Source organism: Camelus dromedarius, chromosome 15 (genome assembly GCF_036321535.1).
Source record: "Camelus dromedarius isolate mCamDro1 chromosome 15, mCamDro1.pat, whole genome shotgun sequence".
In the NCBI taxonomy this organism is placed as follows: Eukaryota; Metazoa; Chordata; class Mammalia; order Artiodactyla; family Camelidae; genus Camelus; species Camelus dromedarius.
In genome coordinates, this window is record NC_087450.1 from 45,354,733 (window position 1) to 45,379,695 (window position 24,963).

At 46.3% G+C, this 24,963-nt stretch overlaps 1 protein-coding gene and 1 pseudogene across 3 annotated transcripts; both read left to right on the top strand.

The window, feature by feature from the left end:
* The first annotated feature begins 85 nt into the window (after window positions 1–85).
* Window positions 86–11,279, top strand: SLC5A6 (solute carrier family 5 member 6). 3 transcript variants are annotated; one of them, XM_064494660.1, is made up of 17 exons: window positions 86–319; window positions 839–901; window positions 3,796–4,341; window positions 4,676–4,741; window positions 5,069–5,120; window positions 5,493–5,560; window positions 5,993–6,147; window positions 6,517–6,657; window positions 6,840–6,969; window positions 7,500–7,588; window positions 8,007–8,119; window positions 8,429–8,496; window positions 8,849–8,935; window positions 9,084–9,265; window positions 9,474–9,577; window positions 9,791–9,906; window positions 10,334–11,279. In XM_064494660.1, exons 3-17 carry the CDS (start codon window positions 3,949–3,951, stop codon window positions 10,484–10,486), a joined length of 1,917 nt encoding a protein of 638 aa, XP_064350730.1. In that variant the 5' UTR covers window positions 86–319; window positions 839–901; window positions 3,796–3,948; the 3' UTR covers window positions 10,487–11,279. The 3 variants fall into 3 exon arrangements, with proteins under 3 accessions (XP_064350730.1, XP_031322614.1, XP_010989532.1); XM_031466754.2 differs by lacking the exon at window positions 86–319 and adding an exon at window positions 371–430; XM_010991230.3 differs by lacking the exon at window positions 86–319 and adding an exon at window positions 503–646.
* Window positions 11,280–23,817: 12,538 nt separating this feature from the next.
* Window positions 23,818–24,659, top strand: LOC105098573 (glyceraldehyde-3-phosphate dehydrogenase-like; annotated as a pseudogene).
* The last annotated feature ends 304 nt before the right edge of the window (window positions 24,660–24,963 follow it).

A 24,963-nucleotide genomic window follows, 5' to 3' on the forward strand; every position in this document is an offset into this window, starting at 1 on the left:
TCCCAGGCGATCGCGAGACTTGCGCGTGTGGCCCCGCCCCTACCCTGTAGCGCCTTCGCCCAGGCGGGGTCTAGTCCTCCAGCCCCGCTACTCCGCATGGCCAGTGCTCCCAGAGCAGGCTGAGGGTCGTTGCGGCTTGCGGAGGTCAGCGCTCTTCTCCGAGTGCCCCAGTCCTCGTTCGGGGAGACTGACCAACCCCTTCTCCTTTTCCCTCTTAAGCGAAGGCCTCCCCGCTGCCGCTCTCTCGGCCCTGCGTTCCTCTCGCATGGACGTCTGGGTCGCGTCCCGCAACAGTTCGCGGACAATCCATCCGCCCTCAGTAAACATGGCGGCGGGGGCGGGCAGGGGGCGGGGTCCCACTGTCATTCGGCCTCGTGCGGCGGGGCTGGCTGTCCCGCGGCCGCCGGACCCACGTGCGGAGACCCGGCAGGTGGGCCGGACGGGGGCGGGCCGCGAGGGGGTGGGCCAGGGCACAGGCTCCGAGAGTGGCGTCAGGGAGGGACGGGGAGGAGCTGAGAGGGGATGGGCGCGGTGAGCCGGCCCCCAGCGTGGGGGCCCGGGAAGGTCTGAGGCGCCAGCGGCGAAGTAGTAGTGGTCTCGCCACCTCGCATGTGGAGGGAAGGAGAGAAGCCAGGAAATAAAGAGGGTAATGCCGGGTGATGGAGGAGCGACGGGCCAAGGGCAAACCCCGGCGGGAGGAGACGAGCCTGGGGACGCCCAGACACCCTGTCCCCTTCACCCCAGTCCTGAGACCACGCGGCGTCCGGAGCCCTAGCCCACGTGGAGGTAGGGACGGGATAGACGCTTCCCTAACTCCTCATCTTCTTTGCCTTCCTAGAAAAAGGGAGCGATGCTGATCTCGGGAAGACGGGACCTTCTTAGCCTTGGCTGAGCCACAGCGGTAAGGGGAAGACCAGGGCTGCCCTGGGTGGCCCAGGGCCCTGATGGAAGGGCGCAAAGCGAGACCCGCGCCGGGAGGGGCTGAGGTTGGCTTTGGTTAGAGCCAGCAAAAGCTCATGAAAGCTAACCAAAGCTCATTTTTAGTAGCCTGGCTTCCCTTCCACCTACCCCCAGGTGTCTGGAATCTCCTCAAATGATTTACTTTCAGAGGGCTGGCCCATTTTCTAAGGCATTAGTAATTATTAGTATTTTAATGAGGGTTCCTAAAGCCTCTCAAGACCCTGAGGAATTCTAGGCACAAGGACAGATTTTGAAGGAATCTTTTTGGGAAGGTTGGTCCTGCGGTGGCGCTTTTGCCTTTTGTAGGAGTCAGAGCAATCCAGTTGTAACCAAAGTGAGGATAGGGTTAGAGTGGTGAAGAGTGATTTTCTTTCTTGAATGTATATATGTTAGACTTTTTAAAAAGGGTCCCACAGCCCACTATTTGTGCCCTGTGTGTTACAGTTATAGTCAAACAACTCAGCTCTTACTTTTGGGCCCCTCAGAGAGATGCAAGTCCATGGGGTTTAGATTAGTGTAGAGTTTTTAGAAAGCCACTATCCTGTCTCAGAATCATGTTTAATGAAGGCTTTGCTACTGGGTCAAGTTTTTGCTGTCTTTTCTGGCTCTTTCTTTCTTGAGCCATCCAGGGGGGTTCTTTGCATTTCATGCAAATAGAATTCTCAGGAAGCCCTGCCAGTTTACCCTAGGAGTAGAGGGTCTCCATTTCTGTACACGTGTTTTCCATTCTATACTGGGGCCACTCCTCCTTTCTCTAACTGCCTTCCTATCCGTATCATTAACCCTTGACCTCTGCACATTGTTATTTGTACATGGCAGAGATCTTCTCTCCTCTTAATCTCCAGTAATTCCCGTCATCTCTGCCCTAACAGTAAAAACTTGCTAAAGAGAAGTGAGAAAACTCCAGATGTTGCAATGTACAAAGGCCCGGGGCATCTTTTGCTTAGACTAGACTAGCCTGCCAGAAACGTTGTTCTGAAGAGTAACATTTGTGACTCAGTAGAACATGTGATCCAAGAGCTGCCAACTCTAATTTCCTCTCTTCATTGGCCCCAAGAGGTTCAGAGATCAGGTTTGGTCTGTGTGAGGCCATATCTTACCAGCCAGGCAACATTTGTCCAAGAGCACAGTGTAGGAGAGCTGGAAGACAGCTAGGCTGATCTTTCTCCTAGTAGGCAAGAAGAGAAAATGTAGTTTATGTTAATCTGCCTCTAGAGTCGTTGAAATCTAAACTTTGTTCCATGAGTGACTGACCACAGTTAACACTGCTCCTGCACTGGTTCTGGGAGGAAGGGGCCATGTGAATCACCACACCGTTTTTTCTCCCTTGTTTTGTATCGCGCTGTGTAACGGTTGAAAACTAGAGAGTGTTCATGTAAAGTGCACAACCTGAGACATTGTGTTTTGAAAGTGAGAGCTATGGTTATTTTTTCAATATTTATTATTACTAGTGCTTATAAAGCATGTAGTGCACTGCTGGATTAGGTAGCAGGTGTTCAAAAAATGTTAACTCATCATGTTAGGCTATTTAAATACATGGGCCTCAGTGTCTGTCGATAAGTGAGGGAGTTGTAATAGTGATCTCTTAAGATTTCTTTCAGTTTTGAAATTCTGGTCCTTGTTCTGAGGGTAATAGTACATTCTTTGAGGACTGGTATTTCTTGTGCAGGACTCAGAAAGGCAACTTCCCCATCTTCTCCCAGCTCCTCCTTTGCAATTCCCCCTAGCACACAGTGCCAAGTGTAACTTGCAGCAAAAGCCTAATCCACCCAGGAATGCTGTTGAATGTGAGCTCCCTGCTCCCCATTCTGGAGCCTCTGGGGCTGAGCTGGAGTTTGGGGGCCCTAGGGTGATAGGGCCATTTGGACCACAGTGATTGGTTCCCTGAAGGGGCCAGAACAAATAGCTTCTGAGCTTCACTCCACCCCCAGTTCCTCATCTCACCTCAGCCACTTATAGAGCAGACCCTCAGCCTCTGCCCGGCTCCAGACACACAGCTTCTGCAGGCAGCTCTGCCTCCGAACAGAGATTGCCTCTTAAGGTAGGTGTCTGCCCCAGTGGGATAAGACCACTTTCCCGGACTGTTTCTTTTGCCCCCAGTTCCCTGCCTGGTTTGCTTCTCTCCAGAGTGCCCCTACAATTGTAACTCTGAACCCCTGGCTCCAGCACGTTGCCCTCTCACGTTTGAATCCCACCACTCTTCCCGGATCTGCTGTCGACTAGGTTGTTGAAGGTAGAGGAGCTGAGAGGAGGTTAGCAGGGCTTATTTAGTGATGTTGGGGAGAACAGAGAGGTTGGACTGGGGATGCCTGGAATGGAATTTGGGGCTGCCATGGAGGTGATCTCCCTGGTGATTGGTGCTGAGAAGGGGTGCTGTTAGGAAGGTGACCCAGGGGATCATAGGATGTGGGGGCTGAGGCCAGGCTGTCGTTAGTCTCTGCTTCTTCTCTGCTGGGTTGTGGCGCCAGGCTAGGTCCTGCTGGCTGAGTGCATTGTAGTGACTGGGTCTGTGCCTGCAAGTGGGGGCAGGGAATTCTGAGAAGAAATGTGGACTAGAGTTGACTTTTCTTTCGCTAGTAGGGTGGAGACCTAAGAAGGTTCTTTAGTTTCACAGCTGTGTACACCCAAAAAGGTATTGGCCAGTTAGTTGTCTCCTAGCTGTCTCACTCTTCTGCTTCCTCCCTCCCCTCTCTACCTTACCAAACCCATATCAGTACCTCCAGATTTTCAAGCGCTGCCACCAAGCTGGCTGGTCTAAGTCTGATGGGTGTGGGGTGCACAGGCCCAAGGGTGAGTGGCCAGAATAGGCCTGACTAAGAGCTAATTTCTTTGCAGCTGACCCCGGACAGTGTCACTTGGTGAGAGAAGAGGATTGTGAGACTGTGGCTGGGAGTCAGGTTGTAGCCACTTGCCTGCCACCGCCCTGCCAAGTGGCAGCCCAGAGCCCAGGAGCAGCAAGTGACTGCAGGTCACAGACGCAGAGAGGATATGAGTGTGGGGGTGACCACCTCCACTCCCCTCTCCCCAACCTCAGACACAAACGTGATCACATCCACCTTCTCCGTGGTGGACTATGTGGTCTTTGTCTTGCTGCTGGTTCTCTCCCTTGCCATTGGGCTGTATCATGCCTATCGTGGCTGGGGCCGGCATTCCATCGGCCAGCTCCTAATGGCAGACCGCAAGATGGGCTGCCTTCCTGTGGCGCTGTCCTTGCTGGCCACCTTCCAGTCAGCCGTGGCCATCCTGGGTGTGCCATCTGAGATCTACCGATTCGGGACCCAATATTGGTTCCTGGGCTGCTCCTATTTCCTGGGACTGCTGATCCCTGCACACGTCTTCATCCCTGTCTTCTACCGACTGCACCTCACCAGTGCCTATGAGGTGAGCAGGGAGGAAGGAAGGAGCACATAGGATGCCCAGGGTCAGAGATGGAGAGGAGGAACAGGGGACATATGAGAGGTCTGGGCCCCCAGATCTCTGCCTAATGACAGTGACAGGGAACACATCATGTGTTTACAAGTTGTTTCTGATCAAGGTCAGGCTGGGGTGGGAGTAGGGAGAGAAGAAGGGTGCTGTGCTGAGTGGGGCCCAGAGTGGATATGACTTGGATAGTCCCTCTGCTCCGGGGCCTCTTGACAGAAGTTGTGTTTGAATTGTCGGGGGTGGAGTGGGCAGGAATACCTTTTTTTTAATGTATGTATCTACTCCTACCTAGTACCTGGAGCTCCGATTCAATACAGCTGTGCGGGTTTGTGGGACCGTGACCTTCATCTTTCAGATGGTAAGTGGAATGAGGATAGAAATTGAGCCTGAGGCATAGTAGGGGGACTGAACTTGGGCTTGCTGAGGCAGTTTGGAGCCTTCCCTGCTCTCAGACTGGCAAGACTGAAATCCCTGCCAGGGGTTCAGTGTCACTGAAGCCCCCCAGAGGCATCCTGTTTCCCATTTCTTCCATTTCCAGCACAGCTACTATGGTGGCAGCAAGCCAAAGTTAGAAGGGGAAAGAGAAGTGAGGCCAGGTGAAGGGAGGCCACTGGGTTACTGGAGCCAAGGTCCATTGTCCCTCCCACTCTGCCTACCCTCACATTCTCTTTTCTGTACCCAACAGGTGATCTACATGGGTGTCGTCCTCTATGCACCATCACTGGCCCTCAATGCAGGTAAGGAGTCACAACCCTGGGCTCCTAGCCACAGCAGGCTGGGGAAAAGCCTTTTGGAAGGGCAAGTAGAGGAACAGAATCTAACCTTAGCCAGGGAATTACTTCAGCCTGGGCCCTTGGTTGTTTACTACTAGAGGAGGAGGCAGGCTTGGTTTACCTCACTTGAAAGCTAATCAAACATTACCAGGCCCCATCTGAATTGGTTAATCAACACCTTTTGGCGGAGCTTTGCAAACATTTTTTTCCATTGTGGTAAATGATTCATTTCATCTTTAATGACCAAATGCTTCATGTCTTATCACGGCTTTCCTGGCCTCTCTGCTGGGAAACCCTCCTTCAGAGGCTGGAATGTGACTTTGATATGTTTTGCAGTGACCGGCTTTGATCTCTGGTTATCGGTGCTGACCCTAGGCATTGTCTGTACCATCTACACTGCTCTGGTGAGTGCAGGTAGGCTTAGGGGAGGGAGGAGAAGAGATGAAATCAGGAGAGATGGGAGGAAAAGGAAGAGAGGGATGAGATAAGTAGGTGGTGGGTGGTAGATGAGATAAGAATATAGGTGAGGAGATGGCATGAAATTCTATGATAGGATGAAATGGGATGTAGGAAATGGGATGGGATTATGGTGGAGCAGCCAGCAGGTGGTCCTTTGCACGGGCTGCCTCATTGGCCTGATCATGTTTGCCTGCTGTCAGGAGTATCCCATGAGCATCCCACCATAATGGGACAGGAAGGGAAGGGAAGGGAAGGGAAGGGGTGGGAATGATGTCAGCAGGGTCTCACCAACTATACACAGCTGGCGGCAGTATAGTGCCCTTGTTGGTGGTCTGGTTTCGTAGACATCTGTGGCAGGCATGCTGTCTTTCCTGCAGGGTGGACTGAAGGCAGTCATCTGGACAGATGTGTTCCAGACACTGGTCATGTTCCTAGGGCAGCTGGTGGTTATCATTGTGGGGTCGGCCAAGGTGGGCGGCTTGGGGCATGTGTGGGATGTGGCTTCCCAGCACGGCCTCATCTCTGGAATCGAGTAAGTACACCCCTTCCCCTGGCCAGGGTCTGTAGTGCTGGGAGCTGAGCCCATCCTAGAGCCTGCGCCCAGGGCCGTAGTAAGCAGAGGGCACATTGTGGAAGCCTGGGTGCAGCACTGAGAACGGTGGGAAGCTGGCACTGCAGAGGTGATGGTTGAGTGTCAGGTCGGTTTGAGTTCCTGGACTGGAGGAGAAATGGAAACCCCCCTCCAACTTGCTGCCCTGTCTCTAGTCCATTCAGTTCTTGCCTTGAGTAGCTCCTCAGCCCTCACAGTGTCTCTTCTCTGCCCTGCCTCCTGCCTCTGGTTGTAGGGGGCGAGGAAGGCTGAGTTTCTAGGGCAACACTGACACACTGGCATTTATGGCAGGCTGGATCCGGACCCTTTTGTGAGGCACACTTTCTGGACGTTGGCTTTCGGGGGTGTCTTCATGATGCTCTCCTTGTATGGAGTGAACCAGGCTCAGGTTCAGCGCTACCTCAGTTCCCGCACGGAGAAGGCTGCTGTGCTGTGAGTGCGGGGATGGGAAGATGGGGGCGCCTGGGCTGGGGGAGGGGAGTGGGCCCTGGTTCCACAGAGGGCAGCTGGGGTGGGGGCAGGATGCCAGAGCATACACACACCCGTTGGGCAGGACGTGGGTCTGCTTTCTGGGGCTTAGGGACGTGCCCTCTTGGCACCGGCCTCTTTTGCAGGTCCTGCTACGTGGTCTTCCCTTGCCAGCAGGTGGTCCTTTGCATGGGCTGCCTCATTGGCCTGGTCATGTTTGCCTACTATCAGGAGTATCCCATGAGCACCCAGCAGTCTCAAGCAGCCCCTGACCAGGTGAGAAGGCCTCCCTCTCCCTGTCGTGGACCCCCGAAGAGGAGTGTCTGGGTTACTGCAGAAAGGACTCCCAGCCTAGGGGAGAAATGGATGTAAAGTCCTTCCTGCTCTGGGATTCTACAGTCCAACATTAGGATCCCAGCCCCCACCTAATCACAGTGCTCACCCTACTGGGGTGGGGATCTACCTTTAGACTCACCGCCCTGCACCACGTGCTCTGCGGGGAGCTGTCACGCTGGTCTTGTCTAACTCTCCCAACAGCCTCATTTTCCAGAGGAGAAGAGAGGCCGGACATGGCAGCTGGCATGCTCGTCATGCCACTCGCTGGGGCAGAGCTGGGGTGTGGGTTGCATCCTTCTCTCTCCAGAGCTCGCTTTCTCTCTACTTACTGTGGGGTCACCCTCAGTGCCTGGCCCCCTTCCTAACACCCCCAGTCTCTGTAGACTGGCTGGCACATGCAGGGAAGGGCGGCTCACCCTGGGGAAGGGCTCCTTTCTGACGAGAGCTGTGCCCTTCTGCTCTGCCTGCAGTTCGTCTTGTACTTTGTGATGGATCTCCTGCGAGGCCTGCCGGGCCTGCCTGGGCTCTTTGTCGCCTGCCTCTTCAGTGGCTCCCTCAGGTACACTCTCTGACCTTTTCCGTCAGATTGGCAGTGCTGAACCCTACTTGGTCCAAGGTGACTGGTGGAGGAGAGGATCCCTCTGAGTTTCTTGTTGTGCCTGTTCATGTGTGGATGACAAGGGACAGCTCACCTGTGTGGGACAGAGCATATCCCTTCCCTGGCGATGCCCCTTTTTGGTGAAGAATTCTTTTTTTATGATACCAGGAATCGATCTAGTTGAACCATACCTGTACCCAACTCAGAAAAGGCCAGCTGTCCCTGCCTCCCAGGCCTCTTCCTTGGCTGCCAGCTGTCAGGATGGCATTTGGGCTGCACATGTCCTCTCCTGCCTTCAGGGCACTCTTCCCTCAATGGGGTCCCTTGTTAGTTTTGCCCTTCTCAGCTCCCAGCCTCGTCTTTCTCTTCCTCCTTTCAGCACCATATCCTCTGCTTTTAATTCATTGGCAACTGTTACGCTGGAAGACCTGATTCGACCCTGGTTCCCTCATTTCTCTGAAGTCCGGGCCACCGTGCTTTCCAGAATCATCGGTGGGATTATGCTTCCTCATCACACCCTAAGCACTGTCGTCCATCTGCTTTGAAGCATCAGCTTTACTGGGCTCGGCACCTGCCCATGAAGCACGGACCCTGTTCACGTGTCAGGGAGCTTCCTGGGGAGGTCTCTGAGTCACACAGCAGTGAGGTCAGGGTGGGGGGACCTGGAGTGGGTCCTGAGGAATAGCCCTTTTTGCAGGGACACAGAGGTCCTAGTTTGGCTGGGGACAGAGCTTTGCTCTGTTTCCCCCTCTTTATCATGTTAACTCACATCTGCTTATTTCCTCCCTTCTTTTTCCCCAGCCTTTGGCTATGGGCTGCTTTGTCTGGGAATGGCCTATATTTCCTCCCAGATGGGACCTGTGCTGCAGGTAATGACTATGGAAAGAAGGAAGCAATTTTTAAGGGCAAACAGGAGCTGATTGAAACTGGAAGTTGAAGAAGACAGCATCTGTGAAAGCAATGACATAGGGAGTGGTGTCAGACATTCCCCTTTGATGGGCTGCCTTTAGCTGTGAACAGACTCCCAAGTAGCCAAAAGCCCCAGGGTCATTGTTGGCTTAGAGACATCCAAGGAGCAGTGTCAGGAGAATCCAAAGCACCGTCCCTTAATCATTTCTGCTCTCTGACAAGGAGGGCTCTGAGGGAGTGGCGGTGGTGAGGCTGGGGGGGTCTCTGAGCCTGTCTGTTCTTTTCTCTTTTTCTCTACCCTGTCCTCCACAGGCAGCACTCAGCATCTTTGGCATGGTTGGGGGCCCGCTGCTCGGACTCTTCTGCCTTGGGATGTTCTTTCCTTGTGCCAACCCTCCTGTGAGTGAGTCATCTGGCTCCATGGTCAGGTGCAGAGGTGGATCTGGGGAATGGCTTGGCAGGGCTCTCACGGTGGATGCTGGGCACTGGTGTGAAGATGTAGAGGGACTGGCATCGGGACAGGAGAGTGTGCCGTGTCTCTGGGCAGGGTGCCATCATAGGCCTGTTGGCTGGACTCATCATGGCCTTCTGGATCGGCATTGGGAGCATAGTGACCAGCATGAACTTAGGCACAGCACCATCTCCCCTTAATGGGTCCAGCTTCTCCCTGCCCAGCAACCTGACCACTGTCACCTTGGCCACAGTGATGCCCTCGACCACCCTCTCCAAGTGAGTCACTCTCTTTCTCCTTGGGGATAATAGCTCATTTTTGAGAGGTTTTCCAGGGTCTTGCTAAGGGGTGGGCTGCCAGAGGCCCAGGGAAGTGTTGGGTGTTGGATCCCAAGACCCTGGGACAGTGTGGGGTTGGGGGAGGCAGGTGCCCGAGGAGCGCCCTGTCAGTGAATTGCTAATTGCCCTCACCCTCTGCTCTCCCCAGGCCCACAGGGCTGCAGCGGCTCTACTCCCTGTCGTATTTATGGTACAGCGCTCACAACTCCACCACGGTCATTGTGGTGGGCCTGGCTGTCAGTCTGCTCACTGGTGAGGGGGTTGGGGTAGGGACACAGAGGAAAAAGGACGGGCTGAGGGAGGGCGCTCAGGGAATCCTGGGCTCCTGGGCGTCTGGAACAGTCAGGTGTCTTGGCTAAGCTCTAGGAGGTGGACGGGGGTGGGGGTTCGGAGCACTGAGACCAAATGGCTGCAGGGTGGGCACTGGTTGCACAGTTGGAGCCTCAGGGGTGCTTTGTCTTCAAGGGGGAATGCGGGGCCGGACCCTGAACCCTCAGACCATTTACCCAGTGTTGCCAAGACTCTTTGCACTCCTGCCCCTGTCCTGTCAGAAGCGATTGCACTGCAAAACCCGCAGCCAGGTAGGACCTCTGTCGTCCAGATGGCCCCTCCCTTCCCTCTCAGACTCCTGCTGGGCCTTTGGTGGGGGTTCCCTCCCTTCCCTTTTCTGTCTCCTCCCCAGCCCCCCTTTCTCTGATGACTGGCCTGAGTCTAGGCCATCCTGCAGCAGCTGCCCTGGCTCCTTCCCACAGGGGAGCGGGGGCTTGGTGGGCAGGAGGGTCTTGGCCCCAAGAAGCAGGGGGGCCCAGAGCTGCTGGCCTTTCCTCTCCCTGCCCGCCCCTGTGCTCACCTCCGGGTTTGCAGGATTGCTTCTCACTTCCTCCCCACTGCCCCTCGCTGGTCTCCTTTCTGTCAGGACAAAGCAGGGTTGCCTTTCCTGCATGAACTCCCGCACCACCCCTTTGTCTCATGTTCACCCCACTGCTCCCTTTGCTCTGTGTTCCCCAGGACCTGTCTGTGGACACCACTGCGTTTCCGGAGAAGATGAGTAACGGGGTGCTAAGGGGCAGCAGGGACAAGGAGGCTATGGCAGTGGCTGAGGAAGGCTCAGCCCACCAGGGTATCAGCCCCACCTTCATCCTCCAGGAGACCTCACTGTGATCGGGACTCGGGATCCAGCCCAGAGGCCACCTTGTGGTACAGGGATGAGTTCCCTGACGAGGACTGGATGACCTAACCCACACCAAAGCACCTTGTTCTTAGGGGGTCTGTGCTGCAGTAGAAGCTGTCACGTCACAGGAGGCTTGAGTAGGACAGGGTTTTTCCTCTCTAGAGAACGAGGCTTGCACAGAGCAAGATTTTGCCAGAAAAGAAGCTAGCGGCGAATCCTCTGGGAAAAGGATAATGGCTTCTGATTCAGCATCACCAAGCTCCTTTGAAGTGAATAGAAACAGCAGTGCTGGGCCTACTCTGGCAAGACTGATCATCTCCCCATAAAATTCAGAGCTGCCTTGGCCAGCTGTTGCTTCCCTTGCTGTCTCATCGAAACACAGATGCAGTCAGCCACAAAGGGCCCCTGTGACACTACTTTCAGGGAGTCTGTGATACCCAGGCCCCTCTCAATCTTATCTGTCTACCTCCATTCTTGAAAGGGAGGTTTTAGTGTCCCTGAGAGGCCTCTCCGAATAGACCGCTACGTTCATCTCCTTCACGTAGAATAGGGAAACTTTCCACCTCGCTGCCCTCGCCCTCCACCTCTGTAATAGGCACTTGGGGATGGGGCTAATATTGATCCAAGAAGCCAGGGCATGACCAAGTCCACTGTGGAGTATGCTGTCTGTCTGACTCCTGAGCCACATCACCCTAAGTGTCGTCATTCAAGCTTCTGTTTGCTTTTGGAATTTCTTCCCCACATCTTTGTTCCTAGGGAATAAAAACCGTCATTGGGCTAGAATTTGGGCTCCTGTACTGTTTGCAGCTGCTCTTGTCCACCTGAGCCCCATCCCTGGCAAGGATAAAGAGCCCCTCTTCCCGTGCACAGGTCTTTCTCTGCTGAGGAGAGAGGGGCACAGGGGACCAGCGATGGCTTGGGGAGGTTTCCAGTGTCTATGGCCAGGGTGTCTGCAGGGAGTAGCATCATGATTTGAAGGCGGAAGATGCACCCTTTCCCTCTGCCACTTCTCTTCCCCTGTGGCTCAGTCTGTTCCCTGGCTCGCCCACTTTGTCCTCCACCAGGACAATCACTGCTGCTCTGAGATTTTTCACCTTGGAGGCAGGAGGAAGAATGCTACTATTTGGCTTTAAAAATAGAACATTCGAGGTAGACTTTTATGGTCTTGTGAAGAACACTGTGCTCATGGCCACCCACACCTGGTCTCTACCTCTGCCTGGCCCCATCCAGCTGCCCGGAACCAGCTCTGCACAAGCTCTCCAGGCCCCTCAGCAGACTTAGTACCAGAAAATGCCAGGTTGACTCTGCCCTGAGGTCTGCCCTCCTCTTGACAGCCCCCCACCTGGGGGCTGAGGGCCACTGGTCCTGGCTAGCTGTTCTACCCACCAATCTGCCAGAGTTCTAAACCTAACTGGGCTCTCATTTGTTCATTCTTCAATATATTTATCCATCACCCACTTCATGCAAGGACCTTACCTTGGCTGCCATTTTACAGGTAAGGAAATGACTGTGCCACCATTGGTATTTCAAAGTTGCCAAATTTAGTCTCAAATTCCTGCACTTTAGCTATCTTTGCATAAGAAAAGAGGGGGAACCCTACAGGACTCAAAACTTTCAAGAATTATGATACTTAAGGGGAATGGTGAAAAGATTCATTTCCATATGAAGAATTGAAACTCTAACTAAATATAGATATTCCTTCTTTTCTAGTGCAGTATTTTATCTTCACATAGCATTTTTAAAGTGCCATTTAATGATTATGAGCGTGGATTCTAGTGGACAGACCTGGGTTCAAATACTGGTTCATTTACCTAACCTTAAGCTTCAGTTTCTTCATCTATAAAGCATGAATTTCACAGGGTTAAGGATTCAAAATTATATTGTGTATAAAGGACTTACACATTCCTTAAATTCAATTATTGTCATGATAATTATTGGAGTTTTCAAAGCACTTTTCATGTACTACCTGATTTTATATCTTGGGAGAGAAGTACACCCCATATCATTTGTATTTTTGACGTGTAAGGTAACTGGATTGCTCGCCTTGTGCTAAGGTGGCTACAGTTTTACTCACCACTGTTTTTGTACCATCAGTGCAAATGTCCACAGAGTGTAAAGGACATGTTACATCTTAGTACTATCATGTAAGAAATAGCTTTAACTTTAGTGACTCCTTGATAAGATCCCTGGGACTTCTAGGGGTTCATGGACCACACTTTGAGGATTGTTGCTCTAAACCAGGAGAGGGTACAAGAACTTTCATAGCAACTTAATAACCCTAAACTGGAGACAATCCAAAAGTCTGTAAAAGCTAGTGTTACATTCTTAAAGGAATGTTAACGCAGTAATGACAAAAAATTAACCACAGCCATACTCATAAACAGGCTAGTGTTGATTTTTAAAAAAAGCAAGTCATTGAGGAGGGGAGGATGTAGCTCAGTGGTAGAGCGCATGCTTAGTATGCACGTGGTCCTGTGTTCAATCCTCAGCACCTCCATTAAAATAAAACAAATAAATAAATAAAGTTAATTATTTAAAAAAAAGTCATCGAACACTGTGATTCCATTTGTTAAAGTTCATAGCAGAAAAAAAGTTAAGCTGTATTGTTTATGGACCCATATGAAGGAAGTAAAACCATAAAGAAAAGCAAAGGAATGATTAACAGACAGGAACATGGTTACCTCAAGGGAAAAGGGTGGATGATATGATTTTGGTGGAGCTTTGAAGGTACAGTGTTCTAGCTCCTCACTGGGTAGGAATATCATAAAAATTCACGTTAAGCATTACAAATGTATCTCATATGCTCTAGGTATATTTCTCAGTAATTAAAAACAATATACGATAGTCATCGACATAGCTCTCATTTCCAATATATTCGTAAGAAGAAACATGTAGTAATATTACTATGCCACCCTTTGTAGTGAAAATGATGAGGAAAAGCCTACATTAATGGTTCTTTGTATATGCACAAACTATCTCTGGAAGGGTATCGAAGAAACAAAGATGTATGCCTGTGAGTGGGGGTGGGATGATAAGGAGATGGGGCTGAGAGGGGAGCCTTTTCTCTCATCTTTCTGCTTCTTTTTATACACTGTGTTTTTGACTTGATTTTATACATGTTGAACAATTCATGAATTACCAATACTAAAATATTTTAAAAGCCCTGTCCATCTGGAAGCTTAAAATATACTTTTAAGTAACACCTGAATTAAAGACAAATCGTATTGGAAATTATAAACCATTTAGAAACCTCCTGCAACTCAAGCATTACATAGCAAAAACTGTCTTTAAGCAATCTTCTAAATGCTGAACAATCTGATGGGCAAAACCCATCTCATTTAATATGCTTTTATTAACTACTATTGAGTTTGAGCACCTTTCCTCTTTTCTCTTTCTTTTCTTTGCTTCCTCCTCCTCCCTCTTCTCCTTTCCTTCCTCCTCCTCCTCTTTCTTTTTTTCTGATTTGCATTTTTCTATGAATTTCCTAGTCATATCCTCTGTTGATTTAAATTGTTGTCAGAATTCTGGATATTCATTCAATGCAACAATATTTTTTCTCCTACACTTTGTCTTTTCTTTCAGCTTTTATTATAGTATTTCTTTTAACAGAAGTTTTAAATTTTATAAGCACAAATCTGTTTTTTTTAATGGTTTCTGGGTTTTGTACCTTGTTTAGGAAGGCTGTCTCCACCCCAATATTATTAAAAATATAGTTTTAAATCCTTTAAAATATTTTAACTTTTTTTCCCTAACTGTTTTCCTTTTTGTACCATCTGTGTTCAATGTGATGGGCCAGGAGGGTCAAACTAAAATTATTTTTTCTTCAGTGGATAGCCAATTATCTCACATAATTTATTGAAAAAGCCACTCTTCCTTCATAGATTTTTAAATGTCACCTCTGTTATAAGCTTCATGTGGATCTGTTTCTGTGTTTTATTCCACAGATCCATTTGTCTATTTCTGTCTCTTTAGTTTTACATTGCTAAATCTATTTGTAAAATTTTAACATAGCTTTATGTATTTTTATATTTACATTTTTGATATTGTAGGGCAAATTCCCATGCAGTATTTTTTATTCAGATTTTTTCTGACTGCTATTGAATATTTTCTTTTAGAAGAGAATCAGAATTCTTAAATTCCAATTTAAAAGTCCCGTTAAGATTTGGTTGGGATTGCATTAAATTTATAGATTAATTTGATTGTCCTGGATAATAATAGCATAGAAACAGCTTTTCCTGGGCAATGTGAGTACCAGATCATGCAGAGCCTCCTTTGTGAATTTTTGTATTTGATTCTGACAGGTAATTCCAAGGAGCCATCACTCTGAATTGTCCACAAGGGGCCCTCAATATCCAAAGTATGAATGGTGCTTATAGTGTGCTCTGCTCTGTCTTTGGATAGGCACTGTAACTTCAAAGTAGTAAGCAGGGTTAGATGCAAAAGGCTCACTTAATTTGCAATATTTCCATGCAGAATTGCAGTCACAACCCTAACTAGTCTTGACTTGACCACCTCAGCAACTGAGAAATATTCTCCGCTTATTCTGCTAACAGACCAGTGGCCAAAACCCATTAAAATGCCGGAGCCAATAGACTACTCTCTAAAGTAATCACATGCACATGGCTCCCACTGGTTGTATTGTATGCTTGCCAAGAATCAGCTGTTTTTTTCTCAAACCTGTATTTGCTGGTTGTACTTGACATTATAATTACATACAATCACCTTGTTGTCAGATGAGAGTAGAAGTCCAGGTTCTCCACAGAGCCTCTGTTGACACCCTGGGAAGGGCAGGCTCCCCACTAGGCCTCTGATGGCACACCCTAGCTGGGAGGGGGAGAGGTGCTCCCTACCGGTCTCCAGGGAGTGGGGGTGGGGCTCTACTTTCTGACTTTAAGGATTTGCCTCGTCTAAACACTTCACATAAATGAATCATACAATATGTGGCCCTTTGTAACTGGCTCCTTTCACCTATCATAATGTTTTCAAGATTTATCCACATTGTAACATCTATCAGTACTTCATTCCTGAGAGTTCCTATTTCTCCGTATCTTTGCCAATTCTTATTATTGTTCATCTTTTTTATCCTAGAGTATAAAGTGGTCTTCATTATAGGTCTTTTTAATATTTTACTTTTTTTTCCAGAGCAGTTTCAGTTTTACCAAAAAATTGATTGGAAAGTAGAGATTGCCCACGTATCCTGTTTTCCTGAGCACACAATTTCCTCTACTGGTTACATCTTGCATTAGTGGTGTAAATATAAGTGATGAATAAAATTGGCACATTATTATTAACTAAAGTCCATTGTTTACGATACGGTTCGCTCTTTGTACTGTACGTTCTATGGGCTTTGCCAAATGTATAATGACCTGTTGTTACCATTACTGTATTGTACAGAATAGTTTCGCTGCCCTAAAGCTCCCCTGTGCTCCACCTAGTTATCCCTTCCTCTCCCAGAACCACTGGCAACCACTGATCTTTTTACTGTTCCTGTAGTTACATCTTTTCTAGGGTGTCATATAGTTGGAATCACACAGTGTGTTGCCTTTTCAGATTGGCCTCTTTCACTTAGCAGTATGCTTTGGAGGTTCCTTCGTATCTTTTTGTGACTTGATGGTTCATTTATTTTTAATGCTGAATAGTATTCCATTGTCTAGATGTACCATACTTTACCTCTCCATCCACCATCTTGGTTGCTTCCAGGTTTTGGCAATTATGAATAAAGCTGCTAGAAACATCCATGTGCAGATTTTTGTGTGAATACAAGTTTTCAACCTATTTGGTTAAATACCAAGGAGTGTAATTGCTGGATTGTATGGTATGAGTGTTTAATTTTGTAAGAAACTGCCAAACTGTCTTCCAGAGTAGCTGTACCACTTTACATTCCCACCAGAAATGAATGAGAGTTCCTGTTGCTCCCTATCTTTGGCAGCATTTGGTGTTATCAGTGTTTTGGGATTCTGGTCGTTCTAATGGGTGTGTAACGTTTTCATTTTCATTTCCTGATGACACGATGTGAAGCATCTTTTCATATGCATATTTGCCATTTTTGATGAGGTGTTTGTTAAGGTCTTTGGCCCATTTTTCAATCAGGTTGTTTATTTTCTTATTGTTGAGTTTTAATAGTTCTTTGTACATTTTGCATAGCAGTCCTTCATCAAATGTGTCTTTTGCAATATTTTCTCTCAGAGCAATCCCATTTTTAGAGTGTTATGCCACAGATTTACCCCCACACAAGCACAAAGATGAATATGAAAGATTGTCATTGAAGTTTTTTTTTTTTCCTAAAAAAATAACAAATTAGAAGGAAAACGAAATATCTCAGACAGGGCTCTTGGTTGCAAGCAGAAGTGACTCTTATCAGCAGGTAGTCATTTATTGTAAAGATAATTGTTGGGAGGGCTAGAGAATAGGCTTGATACTAAACCTCAAGAAATAAAGCCACAAATCACATATAAAAATAGCCTGATGAGTAAAAGGCCCAGAACATTGTGCTGTGACCAAGAACTAGAGGCCACAATTTGCACTGCAACCCAGAACATGACTGTAACTGCAACTATGACTCACAGTAGTACCACCAATATCTCTTCTGCACCAGGAATTCACTTTGTAAAACCTATTACCCTCAAAATCATAAGGCTGTTCTACACCCTTGCCAGCAAAATGGATGTCCTGCCCAAAGCACATTTCCCCCCCTGGGGTCCACTTCTGATTTGGAGACTGGCCTGGGTGCTACTGGTTGGGGAACTTCCAAGGAAACTGGAGAGTAAGTATTTCCTCCAACATGAGAAGTGTTCCAGAGAAGCAGGCCAACCAGAAAACATGACAAAGGTCCATTGTAGTGTTTATCAACAGGAGATTGGCTAATAGGTAATTAATGTAACCATGCATGAGAATACTATGCAGCCCATGAACAGAATAAGGCAATTTTTAAAGTAATGACATGGGAGGATCTCCATGATATAATTAATATGTATTATGTTCTACCATCTGCATTTGAAAAGTTGCACATATTTATATAATTGTCTATGTATATAAATGTTTGGAAGGATACACAAGAAACATAACAATGGTTGCTTCTAGAAAATGAAAAAAGGAGACTAGGATGGGAGACTTACTGGTCTGAATTCTATAGTTGCCATGTGCACTTTTTGAAAATAAAAATGTTTGCCATATATTAAAAATATGGCCACTAAACATTTGATAAATTTTCTTCATTATAGAATGTTTAGAAATAAAACCAACAAACAGTGGGTATTGTAATCAAAACTGACAGCACAGATGCCACAGATGCTAATACTATCTCAGAATCACCAATCCCAACTTCTTCTGGGTTAAAGGTTGTCCATTTCACAACTAAAATTGTGAAACAATGTCTGTTTGTCCCATGAAATTGGCCTGCCTGGCTAGCACTTCCTCATGCAGCCAGCAGAGCTCTCCGAAGCTGTCAGTGACACTGAGGAGATAGAGAACTGTTAATAACTATTCCATCCCAGGAGGCCAGAATCGCTGTCTCCCATCCACCTTCCAAAGTCTGTGGGAAGGTTTCTGTGATTCTTGAAAGTGTGAGAAGTTGAGAAAGACCCATGTGATACTACTAGGCCAGTAGATCTCATAATAAAAATAACTTTATCTGCATGGGGTAAAATTCTTTAGCTGAGTTCTAGGTCTATCTAAGAATCACAGACATTTGACACCAGCTGAGTGAGATGCAAAACACTTTCAGCTGAATCATTTAGGATGCTTACAGCAGCATAAACAGAATGCCCAACTAAAGAGGCGCAAACAGTGAGGACATTCATTATTTTATAAAACAGAAATCTGGAGAAAAGATTCCAGAGCTGCCTAATTTGGAAGTTCAGCAATGTCAGAGCTCTGGCTCAGTCTTTCTGACTTTCTCATGACTCTTACTCCCCAGTGACAATATGACTGCTGCTGTTCCCAGCACCACATCTTCACATGAGATTACCGATGGCAGGAAGAATGAAGGACTTCTCACACTTCTCTCCTTTCTCTCTCTCTATTTTTAATCAGGGAGGAAAATCTTTCCCAAAGGCCCCCAGATTTCTCCTCAGATGCAATTGGTCCAACTTTGTTATATGCCCATCCCCAAACCAACCACTAGCAAGGAGAAAGGGATTGCCTCGTTTGTCTTAACCAGAGTTCATCCTTAGAACTTGGGGAGATAGGATTGCCTATTGGTTGTTTGTCTGAAATTTAGCTTTAATTGAATGTCCTATCTTTTTATTTGCTAAATCTGGCAACCAGACTGGGTGACACCCCCATCTTTCCTGAGTCTGTTGCCAGCCCATACTTAACAAAATCAGAGTTCCATTAACAAGAAAAGGCTAGTGCCTAAAAGCGGTGCCTACAAAAAACTTAATCAACAGTCGACCTAAGAAAGAAATGGAAAATCTTATTTGAGTCAATCTAAGGATTATAACCATGGAGACAGTCTTTTCCTTCCTTTTAATTATTAGTCTTTTGATAGAAAGTGTTAGGTGATCAAATATTTGATCCCTTGATGATGGTTGCTTACCTACCTGGGTCCATCATGTCCCTCAATGTCGGGTCTTAAATAGCCCAGCTTTTTCTTTCCTAATTTTAGAGTGTTGTTCTAGTAAGATGTCTGGCAAGGACTAACAGCCAATTCCAAGTTGTTCAATAGAACTTATGCCAGTTTTACCTTGCATGTACCTCGTGCATGACCATTAATTTAGAGAGAATTACAGATGTAATCAGTAGTTTCAAGTTGCTTAGGTTATCTAGTAGGAGTAGGTGATACACAGTGCAGAAGGCAAGAAACAATCACATTATAAATTATACAAATTATAATCAAAGTTGCCAGTAGGAGTAACAATGTCATTAGTAAAGTTTTAAGCCAAGATCCTTCTAAAGCAAACCACTTTCCTAATACTTTCCCTAAACTGGGAAGAGGGTCATTCAGAGCAGAAATTTGATTCTTCATAGGTGTCACAAGACGAGTTACATCAGAAGACACAATGGTTACAAAAATCCAACATTCAGTATGTATTATAGCCCAGATTCCCTCTTGGGAAGCGGTTAGACAATCAAGGCCATGTGATTCTGCAGGACCACTTTTCTCATCATGGAAACTTCTGAACTGAGCACGCTAACAGCTTGACTACTATCACACAAAGCTTACTGAGTGAGTTTTGCTGAAGCCTCTATTTGAGTAATGGTATCTTCTATTTCCAGTGAAGGAACAAATACCACAGCCAAATGATCATACCATTGGAAAACTGATGGAACCCAGCGTGCTTACATTAAAGGCAGATAGGCAAGGGCTGTTTCCAAGGCTACCCGTAAGTGAGCTTGAGCCTGAGGGAAATCAGTTGTGCATCTTTCTAAACAACCTGGGGAGAGCTAAGGCCATAAACATGTTCCATAAATCCACTGGGTCCTGTTAGGAACTACCCAATAGTTAACATCTAGTCAAAGGGGGCATTTATGGCCAAGTTCAGAACAGGTGTCATTAATTGGCAGGTAAGAGAGTCCCACTTACTGATATTGGTAGTAGCTTGCACAGTACTAGAGTTTCTTTCTTCTAAAATAAAATTTCTAAGGGCCATACAATTAGAGCCTTGGAAAGGAGAAACCCACCAAAGTCACCGAGCAGTACCAGACATAGGTAATTGGCCACAAACCCAGCAATCAGATTGACTTTTGAAACTTGCATACAATTGAGCCCAAGGAAGAAATACATTTGGTTCATTAGCAAAAGTGTGAGCAGTTATCAAAGTAATTAGCATACAGGACTAGTCCTGCATCTTGGTCAGCTATCTAACTTAGATATTGTCTTCTCATCCTGGTCTGGTAGTGCTGGCCTTACTTGAAGTCAGGTGTCAGAAACAGGAGTTGCAGCTCAGTCAGGAGAGGAGGACTAATATTGCCCTTCCAATATGGCTAAGAATCCTTTGTCTGATGTCTCTTCATTATGCATATTCTGGTTATAGGCCATAAGGTATCTGTTCAGAAACAAACTTAGAATGTGCTTTTAATGATCCAATTAAACTTTACAGTAATGTCACTTTTAGCAACAAGGAGCCATCTGGAAAGTGAGTCTTAGGCAGTAAACACAAAAAACCTCAAAGACAACACTAGAACTTAATATCCACTGACACAATTTTTTCCTCTGTAAAATTACCCTAATTTCTACCCATATAGCCAAATTAAGGCCAGTTTGTTTGAGAAATAAGTCTAATTTCAATAAAGTTGGCCTGATTATTTACTTAAGTGTAATTGATTCTTCTGGCTCTTTTAAATTGGCTATGCTGAAACTCTTTATAAGGAATCTCAAATTGAACTTTCAAAAGGCCTCTCAAGGCAAGGAAAGCCACACCAAGTGCTTGCCCTTAGATTCTGCCTGAGATATTTATAGATTTGGGTGGACTCCTCACTTCTCAAGGTCCCCAAAATATCTTGAGATTCCTGCATCTTTTAGGAGGCATTCTTTCTTATTCACCTGATAAGGCTGCTGGGAACTTGAGTTTCCAGTTTCTGGAGGGATTAGGTAGAGAGAAAAGATAAATGTTTCAATTCTACTTACAAAGGTATAATTTACCAAATTGCTGTAAATCATAATTGGCTTGAGGGGAAGGGTGTCTTTATATCTGGAAAATGATTAAAAACCAGTAATATTTCATGAACTTATTTACAAAACAGAAAGATTTAAAGACATAAAAAACAAATTTAGGATTACCAGAGGGGAAAGAGGGTGGTGGAGGGATAAATTAGGAGTTTGGGATTAGCAGATACAAAGCACTATATATAAAATAGATGTACAACAAGGTCCTACTGTATAGCGCAAGGAACTATATTCAATATCTTGTAATAAAACATAATGGAAAAGAATATACATATATTTGAATCACTTTGCTGTATGCCAGAAACTAACACAACATTGTAAATGAACTATACTTCCATTAAAAAAAACTTAGAAAAGCAAGAAAAAAACAAAAACCAGTCATAGTTCAGACAAAAAGCCCCCCATATTATAACCATATTCATTAGTTCACTCAGTCCTATGTAAGTAATTCTTGATCTTAATCTTCTGTTAACAGTTTTATGAAGCCACCATGTTTTCTATTAGAATTCTCTAATTTCTTACCCAGTACAGCAGAAACTATTTTTGTATAGACACACCATAAAATATAATTATTCCTAAAGAGTTCATCTAAAAAAACCTCTTATCTCATTTACATTTAATTTACTTAAATTTTTTATCATATTGTTTTTCTTGAAGATAAATTTTGTAACAGGAACAATAGGATCTTATTTTACTTCTAGTAAACTTAGGTACAATAAAAGTATTCAACTTAATGTTGATGACTCTAAAGACATATCTGTCTTAAACTAGCAAACTTAAATTCATTTTCATTCATTAAAAGTTAACCCTAGACCACAGGAAATTCATTTGGGGAAGTTTCTTTTATATTTCTGAGTGTTTATATAAGCACTTAATTTCCTTTAAGCCAATTAAATAGAGATCTTTTACAAATTAATTTTGGCAATACCACACATCTACCACACACACACATAGATACATACAAACATACAAACGGACACAAACAAAGACCCCATAATTTCCAATCCAAAAGTTCAGCCATGAGTCAGGTACAATAATATAAAACCCAACAGTTACAAAAGAAATTGGATTCAAATTGAGTTTCTGGCAGGTGGAAGAAATTAAAGCCACCTGTTTAGATTAATGGAGAAGACACCTAAGATTTGCCTTTGTCCTTGACAAGTCAAGTTCCAATTTACTTATCCCCCTTTTGGTTTTTCTTTTAATAAATTACAGTCCTGAAATTTGCATTTTAAAAAGATGGCCTAGATAAGAGTTCTTAGAGACCAGGTAGAACATCTCAGGTGCAGAGGAGAAAAGCAAGTTCCTCCTAAGAGGAACGTTTGTTCCCTTAAGGCCAGAATTTTTTTTAATTTACTTGCCTCTTAAGATAAATAGGGGAGGTTTGGGAGTGGTAAAAAGATTGTTGAGTTTTGAATTGTTTCTGGAGCCACACCTGTCCTGTAAAGACTAGGTCTGTAAAACAAGGACGGCTGGTTCTAATTCCTCAAAGAATTGCATGGCCACCTAAAGGGTATCAGAGGATTGATGCACGGGTATTTACTAAATGACTGTAATGGGATTCCCCTGAAGGGCCACTGCAGTCAGGAGGGTTCTCAGATGCTTCCCGTCAGGTTCTCAGTCACTTGAGGACACCTTGTGGCCAGAAGGAACAAATGTTCCTTATTCTTCGGAGCTGGATAATTCAGTCTCTTATTTCACAAGTAAATGGTCTATTCAGACCATATATCAACCTTTTTTTTTTCAACTTAAGCCAAATTTAACAAAAACTCAGCCACCTAAGTTTTCCCTAGGCCTACTTACTGCCCTAGGTCCCTCTAGGCCCCTACCTCGGAAATGCACTGGCGCCCCCTTAAGACTCCAAGCCTTAAGTAGAGACAGCTTGAATAAAATTTTTAGGACTGTTACTTAAAAACAATGAGATCCAGGTATCAGGAGAACTCACCCGAACACCTGAGGAGCACTGAGAAGCCTGTGGGCCTCAACAGGCCCGTGCTGGTACAGAGCACCGCTTCAGGGTAGACTCCAGGTGTCCTCTGGTGGGTATCTCTGATATCCTGCCAGCTACACCATGCATGTGGACAAAAAAATTAATCAATAGTTATTTCAGAAAGAAATGGAAAATTTTATTGGAGCCAAAGTGAGGATTATAACCTGGGAAACAGTCTTTCAGAAACTTTGAGGACCACTCCACCATTAGAGGTCTAAGCACAATTATGGGGACAAGAGGTTGTACATTAAATGGCATATTTACACAGTCCAGATCTGCACACATAAAGTGAGAGTGGGTCATCGTGACCCCTTACAAGATTAAGAAAAAAGCTTATCTTCTAAGGAGGTCTGGTTAATGCAGATGTACAACACATACTATAGGGGAGGGAGGAGGCCCAAATGGGAGAGAAAATTTTTATGTTTAAATTTTTCTGGTTTTACCATAAAATACGAATTTTATTTCATTAGTAGCAACCAACAACCTGCCCCGTTGCTTCACAAGATTTTCTGTAGCTTCAGTCAAGGAAGTCCTGGTTTGGCTCTCTGCTCCTCCCTCTTCAACCAACAGCCATGTCTTGTACACGCCTTGTACAGTGCCAGCCACAGCCCTGAGACTTGATGGTGGAGGTCAGACAGAGTAAACGGATTGGCCATATTGAGCCTGGTCACCAGGGATGCTCTTAATTCTGATGAACTGGATATTGTTGCCATCAATGACCCTTCACTGACCTCAACTACATGCTGTATATGTTTCGATATGAGTCCATCCATGGCAGGTGCAATGACACAGTCCAGGCTGAGAGCAGGAAGCTTGTCATCAATGGAAAGCCCATCTCCACCTTCCAGGAGTAAAGTCCCACCAGCATCAAACAGGGTGATGCTTGGTGCTGAACATGTTGTGGAGTGACTGGGGTCTTCACTACCTTGGAGAAGGCTGGAGCTCACTTGAAGGGTGGATCCAAAAGGGTTACTATCTTTGCCCTTCTGCTGATGACCCCATGTTTGCGATAGGCATGAACCATGAGAAGTATGGCCACTTCTTCAAGATTGTCAGCAATGCCTCCTGCACCGCCAACTGCTTGGACCCCTGGCCCAGGTCACCTATAACAACACTGGCATTGTGGAGGGACTCATGACCACAGTCCATGCCATCGCTGCCACCCAGAAGACCGTGGGTCTAATGGCCATGGGGCTGCCCAGAACATCATTCCTGCTTCTGTTAGTATTGCCAAGGCTGTGGGCAAGGTCATCCCTGAGCTGAATGGGAATGTCCTCACCCCCAATGTGTTATTCGTGGGTCTGATGGGGACACCTGGGAAGAACTGCCAAATATGATGACATTAAGAAGGTGCTGGAGGGCCACCTAAAGGGCATCCTGGGTTGTGCTGAGGACCAGGTTTATGCCTATGACTTTAACAGTGACAATCACTTTCAACGGTGGGGCTGGCATAGCCCTCAGCAACCACATTGTCAAGCTCATTTCCTGGTATGACAATGAATTTGTCTACAGCAACAGAGGAGTGGTCCTTATGGTCCACATGGCCTCCAAGGAATAAGAGCTCCCTGGACCACAAGCCCCAGTGAGAGAGCAAGAGGGAGAGAGAGGGCTCCAGCTGCTGGGAGTCCTTGCCCCAGATCTATCCCCCAACACAATGAGAATCTCCTGTTTCAGACGGTTTCCATCCCAAACCCCCTGAAGACAGTGAGGGGCTCAGGGAGCCCTATCTTGTCATGTACCATCAATAAAGTACACTGCATTCACCCTCCAAAAAAAGAAAGTCCTGGTTTACATGGCCCAGGGTTTTCTTGTGTGTGTGTGTGTGTGTGTATGTGTGTATGTGTGTGTGTGTGTGTGTGTGTGTGTGTGTG